The 13136-nt window shown below is 36.1% G+C and overlaps 1 protein-coding gene across 1 annotated transcript in view; it reads right to left on the minus strand.

The window, feature by feature from the left end:
* The window catches only part of MTHFD1L (methylenetetrahydrofolate dehydrogenase (NADP+ dependent) 1 like), a 116554-nt gene that overhangs the window by 78921 nt on the left and 24497 nt on the right, over nucleotides 1-13136 (minus strand). Inside the window, exons 16-20 of the mRNA XM_072409272.1 lie at nucleotides 12672-12774; nucleotides 9867-9943; nucleotides 8623-8763; nucleotides 4123-4191; nucleotides 1327-1438 (exon numbers count right to left, since the gene is read on the minus strand). Coding sequence (XP_072265373.1) covers nucleotides 1327-1438; nucleotides 4123-4191; nucleotides 8623-8763; nucleotides 9867-9943; nucleotides 12672-12774 — 502 coding nt within the window. The remainder of the gene's footprint in view (nucleotides 1-1326; nucleotides 1439-4122; nucleotides 4192-8622; nucleotides 8764-9866; nucleotides 9944-12671; nucleotides 12775-13136) is intronic.

The following is a 13136-nucleotide window of genomic DNA, read 5'->3' on the forward strand; positions in this document are numbered from 1 at the left end:
TCATTTACCGCTCCACTGTATCTTTAATAGAGACATACACTCCTTTTCATGCAACCCATAAATAAGAAGGGGGTACAACAGACAGCTGAAGTATGAAATAAAGATAAGGTCTTAAGATCTACTCTACATTCCAAAGCTTGTGGAAAAGTAAGGGCATCATTTGAGTCTTCACTGTTTACAGCATTTAAAACTTAGAATTATGTATTTATATACATATACACACAAACACAGCATTTAGACTTTGAAATGAAGGGACACAACTGAGAGCTAATCAGGTAAGCTAAAAAAATGATAGGTCATTTTTAAAAGGAGGTCAGTAGGACTGGATGTATTTATACAAATTCTTTGCATGCTTTTTTGTAACTTATCTGTTCATGTACTCATTTGCTAATTTGTGACAAAAATTTAAAATCTCTAGTTTTAAAGGGTGGCAATCACAAAGCATTCTGAGGGGAAAAAAAGTTCTGAAAAAGAAAGCCAACGCACCCAAAAAAGGGCAAAATACTCTTTCCCCAGGAAACTTTCAGATTATGAATTGCTTTTAAACCAGTAAACTGTTAGAAAAGTAGACAAACTGTTTATTTAACTGGGCACGAAAAGGTCAACTTACTGTTTAACCAAGTTTAGAAAATAGGGAGAGAGGGGGATAGTTTTTTTTTAGAGGTCAGAATGTTTATAATATAGAACCTTACAGGGGAATGAGCTATACAAATTACTGACTGGAAGACCTAGTCAAACATATAAAATATTTTACATGTACCAGGTAAAAACTCTGGAAAATATTGTAAATATTAGGAATAAATATAAGGCAGACTGGTCAGGCAGCAAAATCAGTTAATGGGGCATTTCAAAAGCAATGGCATACCAGCCAAGCCTCCGATTTCCTGGGATAAAAAAAATATTTTGAATAATCAGGGTGTATTTATCTGTTCTTGGACAAGTATCCATTAGCATGATATGATAGTAGCCTATCCAGCCATTTACAATCTCACATCTGGGTGGCTCACAAGAGGGCTACATTGAGAACCAGTAGAATAGTAAGGTCATAAAGTCAGCTTCAATTATTGCTGATCCCTACCTTTCAGACACAGTAGGTGCTTGTAAGCTACAATGCTGCAGTCAGTTCTATTTCTCTGCAGGTAGCAGCACTCCTTTCCTTTACACATCTTAAACAAAAGCAGATGCTTTAATAGTTTTTTTTTTTACCCAAAGATTAAATAAAACCAACAGTTATATTCTTTCCAGGTTAAAAACTCTCTTTCCAAGACAGACAAAACATATTTAATAAAAAGTTCTGCATAGTGTAAGAGTCGGCATTAAACTTACCCACAAACCCATTTTCTCCCACTAGCTTTAATGCAATCTTGTCTGCTAAAACTGAAGAACTGCCATGTGCAATGTTTGCAAAAGGACCAGCATGAACAAACACAGGTGTTCCCTGCAAAAAAAAAAAAGTTATATATCCTATTTAAAACGACTGGTTACACCAGATACATTAAAAGTATACACACAAACTATATGTTCACTTAAGCCAGGCATGTTGCATACCACACATTTGTACTTAGAGATTGTTTTGTGGTGGCCACTAATCACCCAAAACATTACAACCAAACGTCTAATATTGTGTAACCCCCCCTCCCCCCTCCACCCTTGTTGCAACAAAACAGCTCTAACCCATCAAAGCATGGACTCAACCAGACCTGTTACAGTGTCCTGTGGTATCTAGTACTAAGGCTTTGGCAGCAGTAGTTACGCCACCTCCACACGCTACCTTTTAAACCCAGCTCCCATCTCTTTTCAAGGTAAAAAGCATACATAAATTTCTTTTCACTTGGGTAATGTGGATTAGTCTATTAGACCAATTCAGGTATCTTTAATAGTTTAATGACCTAGTTGTGACAAAGTGGATTGGGGTCAGGATAGGCTGGTTTACGCTAGGCAGCTCCATATGCACTAACCTGTGACACACTATTCAACAGCCTTTCTTTAACCCAGGTGCATCAATAAGTCTTAGGTGCCCATGACATTGTCGCTGGTTTACCAGTTGTCCTTCAAAGGACCCCCTTTGAAAGGTACTAACCACTGTATGATGGGAACATGCCACAAGACCCACTGTTTCAGAGTTGTTCTGACCCAGTCATCTTGTCACCACCATTTGGACCTTGTTAAAGGCACATAGATTTTTAGATGTCAATTTTTCATGTTTCAAACTGTCTTAATTTTTGGGTGAATATAGAGTATTAGGAGATCTAATAATGTAAAATCTCAAAGACCTTGAATTTAGAATGAAGTGACCTCGGTAAAATATTCATGCCCAGGAAACAGATCTGCAAAAGGATTTTTTTATTTTTTATTTTAGAAGAAACATCATGAGAGAAACACGGGACCATCATTACTAATCTCATTCTGAAAATGCTACTTACCTGACTGTTCTAACTCCCTGGCCTAAATAGTCTGATTTAGTGAAAGACACCTTAACATACAGATTTCTCGCCTGTAGCCTAAAATAAGCCAGAGAGTTTGTGTGGCAGAGGCATGTAACATTTAAGAAGATCTCAATAAACAGCCTCCTATAACTGGCAATTTTGAAACATTTTTCTGTAGTACTGCATCTCAACTGTACTATTCTTGGTAAGTTTTTAACACAATCATGCTATAAATGGAATTAAAAACATATTAATTTTTAAAGCAAAACAAATGTACACAGTATATCCACATGAGTACACAGTATATCCACATGAGCACACAGACTAGTTTAGACTACATGCCTAATAGCACGTACATTTACCATTCTCAAGTGTCAAAATAGACAAAAAAAAAAAAGTAAGTTCTTTGAAGCCTAATAACAGAACATACAACGTAAGTGGTGGTATTGTATACAAGAACTATAGAAGTTGGGTAGGTTTTCCTCTAACTTCCTATTTCCTCCGATCGTGTAGAAATACTTAAGGGATTCACCTCAATTCACCGAAACATTATACTTAAACTATTAAATCTCATTTAATTTTACCATTTTATTCAATTTAATGTCACGTCCATCTGTCACTATCATGAAGTAATTTAAATAGTTATCTAAGGGAATGTTTCAATGTGGTTAATAATCACAGCCCTAGATCAAAATACTGGCAGGCTCTTGCAGCCAACATCTGTGAAAACATGAACCATCCACAATTACAGCAGTGTGAAAACCGATAACCTCCACAAAATTCCCACATAGCATCCAAGCTTCTGGCTTTACAGGCTTACACAGTCAGGAACAAAGGCAGGAAGCTATACGTATATCAAATAGTAGCCTGTGGAGAAAATGTCAAGTGATGCAAACTATCTGCATGTCAGGAGTTTATGAAAAAAAGCAGGACAAACTTGATAATATACACAAGGTTTTCCATCATGGAAAAGTTCTAGGCATGACATTTTTAACATTTATCAAAAAAGTGGCTATACCTTTTATACAAAATTGATTTTTTTTTTTTTATACTGAGGTGGTAAGACTGAAGTGGAAATCTGCAGCCTCCTGGGATACTTGTGTCACATATCCCAGTAGGCTGTGGGTTTCCCATTCTGTGTAAGCCTGAGATTGGGCATTTATAATCAGGGGCTTCCGTATGATATTAAAAACAAAAAAAACATTACATTACATTCCTGAAACTTTAGGAATCTTTAAGGTGAAACACAGAATCAATTTCTCTACAGAACCAACCTATGAGCATAACAGAACTATTCTTGCGGTTGCAAGAATAAGGAAGTGCTAAGTTAACCTGACCGTCTTCTACATTAAATGCTAATTGCGTTAAGGCGGAAATTTTGTTTCACAATTAATAGTGAGCAGGATTTTATTGCAGAAGGGACAGGAGAACAGGTAAGTTTAAATAAAAACTTGCGATAAGACAGGTATGTTTATATTATCTCAGAAGGGACGTTGCCTGCCCCTTCTGCAATAAAAAATCAGCCTCAAACACAATTTATAGGCCTTAGTTTTGCATTAAACCTAGTCGTATCAACAGTGGTGTTACAAAAGGTGAGTAAGTTATATAGAGACAGTACCAATCACATGCTTTACAATGAAAAAAACTAAACAAAAAAAAAAAAACAAATAAACCTTTTGTTTTAGAGCATACTTACCTCCAATGTTTGCATCAAGGTTGGCTTTATGGCATCTTTCATCAGTACAGCTAAAGCTCCAGTTATGCCCTAAAATAAAAAAATTAAACAAATTACTATCAAAAATAGTAATGTCTTATATTGTCTACATTAATAGATGCAAACATTTAAAAAGAAAAGTATACTGTTTCTGACCTCCTGAACATGATTATTAACGGAATAAATTACCTGGTGACAAAACCACCTAAATAAATGAGAATGGAACTCTGGATACTTTTTTTTGTGGGTCCGATCGACAGGTAATACAATCTAATGGGGGGATTTAAAAAATTGCTTTGTTAATAATGTTACAGACTGCACTGGATTTTATTTATTTTTCATACGCTTTTAGTTGTACTTTATGGGTATCCGTCTGAAGCCAACACAGGGAAGCTATGTGTGAAAAACAATACAGCCCCATTATTCAATAGTTTGTGGGATCTGGACTAGCAAAATGTGGTCACTCTTGCTGATGATCAATTTTTAATTAGCAGCACCAGGGTGCTACAAACCCTTTCAATTCATAATATGTAAGTGGTGAGGAGGCACTTAATTTTCCATGCATTTTTACAGATTTTTAATATAAAAAGTAATTTCATGACAATGTAAGATTCCAAGTGTTCATTTGAGAAAATATTTATTCTCATGCTTTAATTTAATGTTATGTTCCAATATCTAAAACTTTAAATTGAAAGAGTGTTTACCTTTTTTTCCCCCCATATAGGAGGCTCTTTGGGTTTGTGAATACTATTTGGGTTTCTTTGTATCTTACATTTCTAAATCCAAGAACACACATTTTTATTTTCATCAAACTAAAACTACAAAAGAAAAAAGTGACTGCATACATTTATACCAACATAGGCATTATGTATTCTATGTTTACATTCTGGGGTTTTTCCAAATTAAAATTTTACAGCTGCAGGGGATGGATCTTTCAAAGATGTAATTGTATTTGATTATAGATTTTGAGGTGTCGGCTGAGGTATCCATGCTGAATATCTTGTTTGTTTCCCTCTAATACCACTTTAATGATTTGACTGATTGCATCTGGCAAATTTTATTGTCCTATGCTTAAGGTTCCAAATATAAACCCTTTTGTCACCATTTTACAGTACTACAGGCAGTGTAGTGCTGGCCTCCGTATAATGAAAAGAATCTACAGAACATTTGGCTGTGTTGATAAATTCCACCTTTCTGAATTGCTGCATAGTTTAATTTTATGTTCAGAAAATCACAACCGTTGACAAGTTGTACATGTGTTAACACTTAACATGATATTTTGTTAAAAACTCCTTATGACAACTTTTTTTCTTAAGCATACCAATCAAATTCAAATTCCGCACAAGCTTTATTTTGTATAGACAACAGTAGTCCAGAAATGCAGCTGCCATGTTATCTGATAAATCAAAAGTAAAAAAATCCCCTGAAAGGAGTCAGATACCATAATTTCTGTGGTGTTTTTTCAGTGCATTTGGCTCAGGAGAAACAGCCCTTCTGTGAAAGAACATAGGTAGGAAAACGTAGTGTTGCATTCTAAGTACTTATCTCAACCCTCACTGGACTACTGGAGGTGGATTAAAAAATGTAAACCCCATTCAAATTTCTAAAAGAGACAATGGAATTAGGATAACTATACAGGAGAATTTTCCACTGGAACCCATTTTTTCATCAACCATTTCTCTCAGTGGGTCCATGAATACATACCTGTCCATTTAGTCCATCCTGGCATCCCTGCGAGTAACACAAAATAGTAGCACAAGGGCCATACCACAAAGTAGAGGAAGCATGATCCACTTGAGAAATGGATACAAGTAATTAGGGCAATAATGTTTTATTATGTCAATATCAGATTTTTTGGACATTAATGTAAACACTTAGGGCTTTAAGGTCCAGAATGAGGTGAATGACACCTTTGGACTTGAGAATAGTGAACATTTTGGAATATTACCCCAGAAAGCATTCCACAGCGGAGTTGAGAATCAAAGACATTGTCCCATGAAAAACCATACGTGGTAAATAATTATTGCGTGCACAGTGCACAGACACAATGCAAGACAGTTAGACCAAAGTTTCCAGCAAGCCATTGCCATAAAAATTTAAAGTCAAAGCTCTGTGGGCCATTTTTTGCAATGCCAGGATACCCAGCATCCTACACTGAGCTGCCCAGCTGTACCTTCTGCAATACCAATCCTGCCTGCAACTTTTGAATGTGGAAGAGTTCAACTTTTAGACTTCTTCCCCGCTCTTCAATCCCATGCAATGTCTTGAATTCAAATTTCATTTCCACACCCAGCTCATTCAACATTCAACGGGAAGTTAGACAGCAGGGAGCATTCTCACCCCAACCACATCAGCCAATAAAATGGTTTCCTGCTGGGTTCATTAACAACCATTAAGCCCTGTTAAACACAGAAGGGAGCATTTCCATTGGCTGATTTTTAGGGGGCAGGAAAGATCCCCACTCTAACACGCTGATGCATGGTGGGATAGGTGTAGAAAAGGAGACACCAGGATTTAGGATTGCAGCAAAGGAATCAAAAATAGGTAAGAAGACTTGTTCTGCACAGGCACTTGTTCACAAACGATACACAGGTATATCCCTAACCCTAAGTATCCATTAGTTTTATTTTTTTTCTAGATAAATATTAAGACTGGTAGAGTTGACATTCTTCTGAAAACACTACACTGCCTTTAAATTGTAAACTTTATATAAACATATCTTCAGATCACAAAGTTTCTGTCTATTTTGGTCTTGCTGTCAATTTGTGTCTACACGTCATTTCTCCATGGTGTCTATGAAACTAGCCATGGATGTAACACAGGTTACCCCAGTTAATCTCCATTACATGGTATAATATCTAGACAAGTAATTTACAAAACGAAGATTCATTTTGCTGTTTTAACTCATAGAAAGGTCACTATTTCTGACGAGATTAGTATTTAAGGTATTTACTGAAAAAAATTTTTCAGGTTGATACACCTTAAGCCCAACATGCTTTGTAAATGCAGTTGTTCTTTAACATGTAAGGGATTCATTTTACTTTTTCAAGAATATATAACAAAATTATATGCCAATTATACATAAGGCCATATTGGGCAATAAATACTTAGGTGATTATATTTATTTTAGTCAAAGGTTGAAAAAAATATTAGCAAGTTAGCAGACCACAGTGAAGACTTTCTCCAATAAACCCAAAATGCAGAGAAACTGAAACCAAGCCACATTATGGCTTCATTGAGGTGTTTATTCATCGTGGTCTGCTAATCTACTTAGTTTTCCTCTCTTGCCAAAAGAAGGCCATAATGCTGTTCAGTTAAAAATTCAAATATAAAAACCAGATTAGACTTATGAATCACATATGGTGCTGTTATTATAAAACCAGAAGGAAATCCTATGCATGTAACCAAAGATCACAATTTATTAAACAAACTGTTTCATATTGAGGTAATATATCAAATGCTTGCTGAGCCACTAATCCATGTCAGATCCACTTAATGTAATTATTACAGCAAGGTGGCAGCTGTCAATCACTCTCCAACCTAAACAGCAGTCCAAACATCTAGAATTTACTAAAAGAATTTGGCAAGAATAAAAATTACATTCCGCAATTGCAAAGGATCACCTGTGATGGATCAGTGGCTCAAGTAGATTTCGGTTTTCTCAGTAAAATATCTAGTATCATTTTGCATGTTTTTAATTATATGCCTTTGCTATAGTGTATTAGAATCTACATATTATAATTATGTCCCCGAGGCTAGGTTCACACAGATGTCTAAGATTAAAGATTGAAAAGGCTGTGAACATTCGATAAACATCAAGTCATCTTAAAGGGTTACTGAACGACATTCTGAACACTCCACTGCAAAGCATTGGGATGTGATTAATGGTTGATATCAACAGTTTTACTTTAAGCATTGCAAATGCTGTGAAAACAACAATTTTATGGGTAAACCTGGCACAAAGAAAACAAAACACAAGAGGTACAGCAATAAAGGGATAATAAAGTGATAATCAGTATGTTAAGTCAGTACAAACATGTGCACATGTATCTAATAGGTTTACTGATGCAGCCACCACAAAATAGATAAACTATGAAATGCTGGGCTTCCCCAAGGATTGGTATAGGTATAAACAAAATAGATCTGATGCAAAACTGAACATAGGAATGATGTGCAAAACTGAACATAGAAATGATGTACATATATAGAGAGGTGTGTATTTGCCTACCAGTTGCCAGTGATCTAGTTACACCCTGCAAACTCTCTGCAATAGCCAATATTTCTAGAAGTGTTGACCTTTTAGTGATAGGCCAATGGTAGTAACCATAGGGCTTTTCATGGGACTCAAACATTAAGAATACTATTAGAAAATGCCCTTGCCCCTTAAGGATTATAGGATTAGCTAGACTAAATACAAGTGTCAACAAAAGTAAGAGATGAAGTATGAATAAGTGAAAAGTCTCGTGTAGAAATAAATCTTACCAAGTCTTCTGCTGTCACTGGCTGTCCTTTTTTGTCACTAGCTACGACCATCCTTCCGAATCTCTCCTTCATGTCACTGAGGCTGTTGGTTAGGGCAAGTATGGCCATAATTTCACTTGCAACAGCAATGTCAAATTGAGCCTAGAAAAAGGATTTATAAAGTTGCCCAAGTTTATTATTGTCACATGGCTTTTGTGTCCGAGATGATTTGATGCTGAGCAGAAAAACAGATCTCACCTCAAAGAGTCATTTTGAAATTTTTTACTAAATATCTATTGCATATTCTGAACCAACTGTACTGTACCAATTTAATCAGAAATATTTAAAACCTGAACAAAAAAGGAAACCATCTAGTCACCACTTTTGTTACACCCCCTAACAAATCAGCTGTATGCAGTTACCAAGATTGGGAAAACCTTTCACTGAGACTGAATGGACTAAGATGAAACTACATCAGATTCTACACTATTCTTTACCGTAAAATTTTATTCAATTAAAAAAAAAAATCAGTAAAAATTATTACTCCTAAAAATTTCCTTGGTGGCAAGAAGCCCAGCAAATATTTTTTAAAAATCTCTCTGGAAAGTTGGCAGGTCTGGATTAGCCATTTTTATACTTTTTGGGAGGGCTACAGAATGGCAGCGTTTGTGGGTCAGTTACAGTTTGTCTTCTTTCATCAAACATTTAGTACATTAGAACATTATGCTGCTTGGGCACCCCAGTCAATATATCTAGCAGTTGTGTAATAAAGAAACATTGTTATTGCACAGGGCTACTTTTAGGAATAAGGACGGAAGTCCTTATTCCTAAATGCAGGTGCAATATGGAGAACATTTGCAGCATGTGGTTGGGAGAAAATATGTTTGTCGTGCATTCTTAGAGGATTGTGGAATATGTGCTTATGTTCAATACATCCCACATCCCTTACTAAAAGCGGAACTCTCTGGTGTCAAATCATAGAAATTCCATCTGAATGGGGACATCAATTTTTTTTCTTTGTATAAAATAAATAATGCCTTTATGTAGAAACAAGTTGCATGTTTTTTTCCCCATGCCAATTATATAGCACAAATTTATACATCATTTCTGAGGTCTTGCATAAAACCAAAACAAACCCACAAATAAAATAAATAAAAAAACAAAAACAAAGCAGCTTTAAAAAAAGAACAAAGCAGTTATAAAATCACTGCTTTTAGACATTACACAAAACCAATATAACAACCAACTAATCACTATTGTAGTACCTGGCGAGAAAAACCCTTTTCTGTGTTTGCTTGTCCAACCGTGATTTTTCTGAGGAATCTGTCATTTGTATCAACAACTGTAAAAGTATAATAGGACAAGTATATTACAAAAGATGAATACAGATATTAATACAAAAACAACGCATAGGTAATGAGCATACATTGCTATAATAGAAGATATATTAAACTGCCTACTAATAAAAGTCCCACTGCTTTGCATAATCAAGTCATCACCCAAAGTTTGTCAACACAAACCCATTTGTGGTTAGCAGGAGTTAACACTCATGCATCTGTGGGAGTATAAGAGGTATGAAGGTGAATAGAAAGTAAACAGCACTTATTGGCAAGTGTGTTAACTATCAGTGGGGGTAAAGAAAAAATCAATCAAACATTGATCCATAGTGCCCTAGGTTTTAGTAGATAACTAGTAGATGTTTGCTTCTGATACATTTTATGAGCACTAAATCTAATAGTAAACTTTACATGTTACCAGATATCCACATTTCTTTGTGTTGGGATCCTGAGAGCAAGATTGAATTTCCCTCAGTATGAAGACTTAGTATAACACTAATGTGATATATTCACATATATGAATGCACATATGGAATCCTAGAACCAGTCATATATGGTGATCTTTTGAAGTCTGTTCTTGTAGGGTTGTGAATCAACAATCCGCTAATTCACTTTAATGTACTATTGCTGCAAGAAGTGAATAACTTTCTGCCCTCAAAGTTCCCTCATGAACCTGTAACCATCAGGACATCAACCTTGTCAACAATAATTCTGGACAGAAAAATCATCCTATAGGAACTGGAAAAAATATATCTTTCAACCTATTTAAAATCTTCTTCCTGTACATCTTGGCAGTGATAGAAAGGCAGCTATGCAGGACAAAATAATGGATATGTAAACCTGCTGTTAGACACTACCATTTATATACCACAATATATGTAAAATGGATTTTTTTTACTCAGAACAAGTCTAAGTTCAATATTTCAAAAACAAGAAAAGCACAGACAAAGACTGCTTTAAATATCTAGCATACAACTCAAGTTCTTATATGGTATTAGTTGAACATGGTCTTTAAATACTGAATTTATCAAGTGCTTCATTAGTTATAATTCCTTTTAGTTTTAAAAATACACTTAGGCGTTTAGGAGTTACATTTCAAATGTTTCATCCTCAATGTGAATACCAGCTGGGTTTTGTATGCGTTTCAGAACATTAAAGGCATTAAACGCTTGGAAAAATACCAACAAATGATAGTAAAGGGTTTTAGTAGAAAGTTAGAAATGTCAGTTATGTGTTGACAGTATGTCTGGAGGAAGGTTTGGTTAAAACTTAGAAACCCTAGGAACCCACACATTAAGGGAAAACTCAAGTAATTGTGAAATTTTTTGCACACACCTTTCCTTCTCCTCACTCTGATCAGCCTTGCAATTTGCAAATGCCCTTGTAACTACTGTACCACATGCATGAGGCAGTACCTGCAGCCAACTGGTTGCACAGGTAGTCCACATCCACCAGGATGACTCATTCTCAAATACATTTGCTGCGTCCCCCAGGACAGTCTTAAAAAGAGTGTGGAGAAGATACCAGGAGATGGGCCTTTACACAAGGACAGCTTGACAGGGCTGTAGAGGAGCAACAACCCTGAAGCAAGACCAGTATCTGAGTTTGTAAAGGAGGAACAAGAAAAATACTGCCAAAGCTCTAGAAGATGACCTCAAGTGGGCCACTCACACGTTTCCAACCAAACTGTCAGAAGCAGACTCCATTAGGGTGGCTTGTGGTCCCAATGTCCTGTAGTGGGAAGTGTGTTTATATCCTAGGTACCATGCAGCTCAGTTGGAACGTCAAACTCCTAATATTGTAGAAATTTCTCGGATGAGTTTTTTCTGTTTTGCAGCTTAAGGATGGCTTGTTTCACCTGCATGGAGAGCTCCTTTGACCATATGTTGTCTGTTCAAAGCAAAATCCTCCACATCCCCCCTCAAATCAACTCCAGGCCTTTTCTGCTTAATTGTGGTAATGTACAGAACCAAAATTAAAAAAAAAAAGGGTCTCTGTCCAAATGTTCATGGACCTAACTATAGTACTGCATGGGAGTAGGAAAACAGAGTAACAAATACCTATTTTCTCAGGGGGAGGGAAAATCCTTTTCTTTCTTCACACTGAGCATTAAGGTGTTAAACTCCTATTTAAGAGTTGCTCCCCATCTAAAAGTTCAGCAAATGTTTCTGTATATACCATTTTGAAATGATTGTTATACTGCTTGAAACACCATAACCAGTTTAGCAGAGGACAAGTAGGTAGGAAGGGCATAGCTTTGGGGAAAACCAAAGATGTGTGGTTCCCTACCATGAAGCATGTAGGTAGTGATGTGATGGTATAGGGTGCTTTGCCAGTGACAATGTTAGTGATTTTTTCAAAATTCAGGGCATTCTTAACCAGCACAGCTGTTAGAATTAGGCCATATTTGACCACAGAGGGGAGTGAGTGGTGCATGAGATGATCTGGCCTTAATAATCACCCAACCAATAAAGGTTGGGAAAGAGTTGGCCCATGTTGTAAGGTAAAAAAAAAGTGCCCAGTACCTTAAAACTGTTGAAAACCTTTTTAGGTGGCAACCTACTGAAGCAGATTTAGAGAATGTTAATAATGTGGAAAGAATCTAACACAAAAACACTTTGTTTTCAGCAAAAGCACTGAATGGGAGACCAGTCCAAACTTGAGAGGTACACACTCAATATTTTATACACAGATATACACACTTCCAAATACACCATTGTTTTACTACTTTACCTCTCTGCCATGTTATTGTAGAAGGGTCAATATCCAAGCGTACAAATCTGCTGATCTCTTCTGTAGTCAATGATCCAGGATCTGTCTTATTAATACCTATTCTCTAACAAAACAAAGAATAAAAATGTACAGTTCATCCAACTCCAGCTTGTTCTTCAATACCCCACACTCTACCTCCCAAAATATATATTTCCTATTTCCCCTACTATTAAAAAGGCAGGTCTATTTTCAGAAAGTTACCGCTGCTTTTATCAAACCCAGTATCAGCTTCATGGTCTTTTAGCATCAAAGGCAAATAAGTTTTTTTATACAAGTAACCGCAATCTATGAATCAAAGCTACTACAGTTTTAAATTAAAGTTTTAAATTAAAAGTGAAAAACCGGACTGGATTGTCACACCAATAGCAAAATACAAGAGCATAGGGGCTTTCCCAGTGTAATCACAACTTTCAATTTAACAGCCAT

This window comes from Pyxicephalus adspersus, chromosome 4 (assembly GCF_032062135.1).
Source record: "Pyxicephalus adspersus chromosome 4, UCB_Pads_2.0, whole genome shotgun sequence".
NCBI classification, from domain to species: Eukaryota; Metazoa; Chordata; class Amphibia; order Anura; family Pyxicephalidae; genus Pyxicephalus; species Pyxicephalus adspersus.